Source organism: Saprolegnia diclina, assembly GCF_000281045.1.
Source record: "Saprolegnia diclina VS20 unplaced genomic scaffold supercont1.27, whole genome shotgun sequence".
NCBI classification, from domain to species: Eukaryota; Oomycota; class Saprolegniomycetes; order Saprolegniales; family Saprolegniaceae; genus Saprolegnia; species Saprolegnia diclina.
The window spans coordinates 203,260-205,110 of record NW_008246094.1 but is presented as its reverse complement, the minus strand read 5'-3'; the positions used below and the strand labels follow the sequence as shown (position 1 = coordinate 205,110).

General features: G+C 54.6%; 2 protein-coding genes across 2 annotated transcripts in view; both read left to right on the top strand.

The window, feature by feature from the left end:
• The window catches only part of SDRG_08752 (hypothetical protein), a gene marked incomplete at both ends in the record, with an annotated part of 1,772 nt that extends 1,597 nt beyond the window's left edge, over nt 1-175 (top strand). The window contains one exon of the mRNA XM_008614649.1: nt 105-175. Coding sequence (XP_008612871.1) covers nt 105-175 — 71 coding nt within the window. The remainder of the gene's footprint in view (nt 1-104) is intronic.
• A 1,245-nt stretch (nt 176-1,420) lies between these two features.
• Nucleotides 1,421-1,850, top strand: SDRG_08751 (hypothetical protein; the record flags this gene model as incomplete). Its single annotated transcript, XM_008614648.1, has 2 exons — nt 1,421-1,749; nt 1,829-1,850. The coding sequence occupies 2 exons, from the start codon at nt 1,421-1,423 to the stop codon at nt 1,848-1,850; spliced, it is 351 nt and encodes a 116-aa protein (XP_008612870.1).
• Nucleotide 1,851: the final 1 nt, after the last annotated feature.

Genomic DNA, 1,851 nt, shown 5'->3' with positions numbered 1-1,851 from the left:
CGATTAACGTAAGCATATAAGCCAACAACATTTGCATGCGTCTCGATGTCTTTTCGATGCCGCGAGTCGCAGCCAAGACACGTCGACGATGACGGTTCGAGTAGCTTACAACACAGCGCTCTCTTCGTCGCATCCGCATGTCTTTGCGACTTTTCATGCGGAAGCAACCACTTGAAGCGATGACGAGGCCGACGCGAGCGCGTCGAGCGTACATCCTCCTCTGGAGAGCGCACCTGCCCAGAGAACTACCAATTCAAGTGCGCGCATTCGACATGGAAGCTACGGTACATCGCATGTTTGAGGTCGGCGCCCAATTGTACTACGGCATCCAATCGGTCATCCAACGCAGCACTTCAACTTGGCACCCGATCTGGAAGCAGGTCCTTTCTTGCGCTCTTCTCAAGGTCGTACCACGTGCATCTTTTGTGGGCGCGTGCGAAAGCTACACGCAAGAAGCATCTTGCGCAACACCGATGGAAGCCACGCTTCAACACAGGCTCTTGGGACGACGAATTCGGTGTACGCACTATGGACAGAAATGTCGACACGACACCACGAGGTGGTAGGAACTACCGCCAGGTCTCTTTGGGTGGAGGCACCCAACGCAATCGACGGCACCCATGGGTCACAGGTCCGGCTTCAACGTTGAAGTTGCGTTGCCGATCGACTATTTTTTTCTATTTTTTTTTCTTTTTTTCTTCCCTCGTGTGCCATCGCCAGCCATCGCCAGGAGGAGGACGAGAAGGAAGCACCGAAGTGGATACGTACCGGTACCGTGGGCGGCGTCCCTATGTGCCTTCTGAAATCTGCCGGCCAGACACAGAAACAAGGTGGCGGAGGATCGGCACTCGATTTCAAATCAACAATCCTGCGCTGGAAATAATTTGGCTACTACTGATGGGGAATCCATCGAACTCGGGTGGCTTCCGACCACTGGATATGTACATGCACATCGAGAGAAAAAGAAGAACAGTAAATCCTTCAATACCAGGCTCTATAACTCCATTAGCGCAGCACTGGCGTAAGAAGCTCCAGAATCCATCGACCAACCATTCGGTTGCCAGGACCACGCATTGCAGCTCTGTAGAAAAACCGCATTCTGAACGCAATCGATGGGTCACGAACCAGCCGAGTTGCACTTGCGTTCCCAGACGCAGTGTAATAGTCGGTGTAATTCCACTGTAATTCAGTACTGGATAGTCAATCGCCGATTAAATTCCTATCACTCGCATGGGACAAACCCACTGCAAGTTCAATGCCCCACTTCAACATCCCACTGCCCACGCCTTTGCTTGGTCCAGACGCTGCACCAGTTGCTAATTACATGTCGCGCCTTTGCGGCTCACCACGCGTTTCATTATAGCGAGAAGGCTCTCGCTGCCTCTTGCTCACTTTGCCTTTTACCTCGTCGACCACAACCATGGCTGGTGGTATTGCGATGCTCCCGAGCGGCGGTGCCCACGACGCACCGACCGAAGGCTCCCGCACGTACGCGATCGTCGTCTGCGTCTTTGCGTCCCTCGGCGGTATCTTCTTTGGCTATGACCAAGGCGTCACCGGCGGTGTCCTCGTCATGGACTCGTTCCTGAATGACTTTTGCGTCGACTACAACGGCAACTCGTACACGAACTGCACGGCCGCCTCGGCCGACCTCCCGGACAACTGGTCGACCTTTACGACCTTGTACAACGTGCTCTACTACATTGGCTGCATCTTTGGTGCGTACCTCGGCGGCTACATTGCCGACAAGTACGGCCGCCGCGCGACCATCTTCTCGGCCGGTGTCCTCTTCTGCGCCGGCACGCTCATGCTCGTCCTCACCAACAAGGGCAACCACACGCTCTCGCTGAT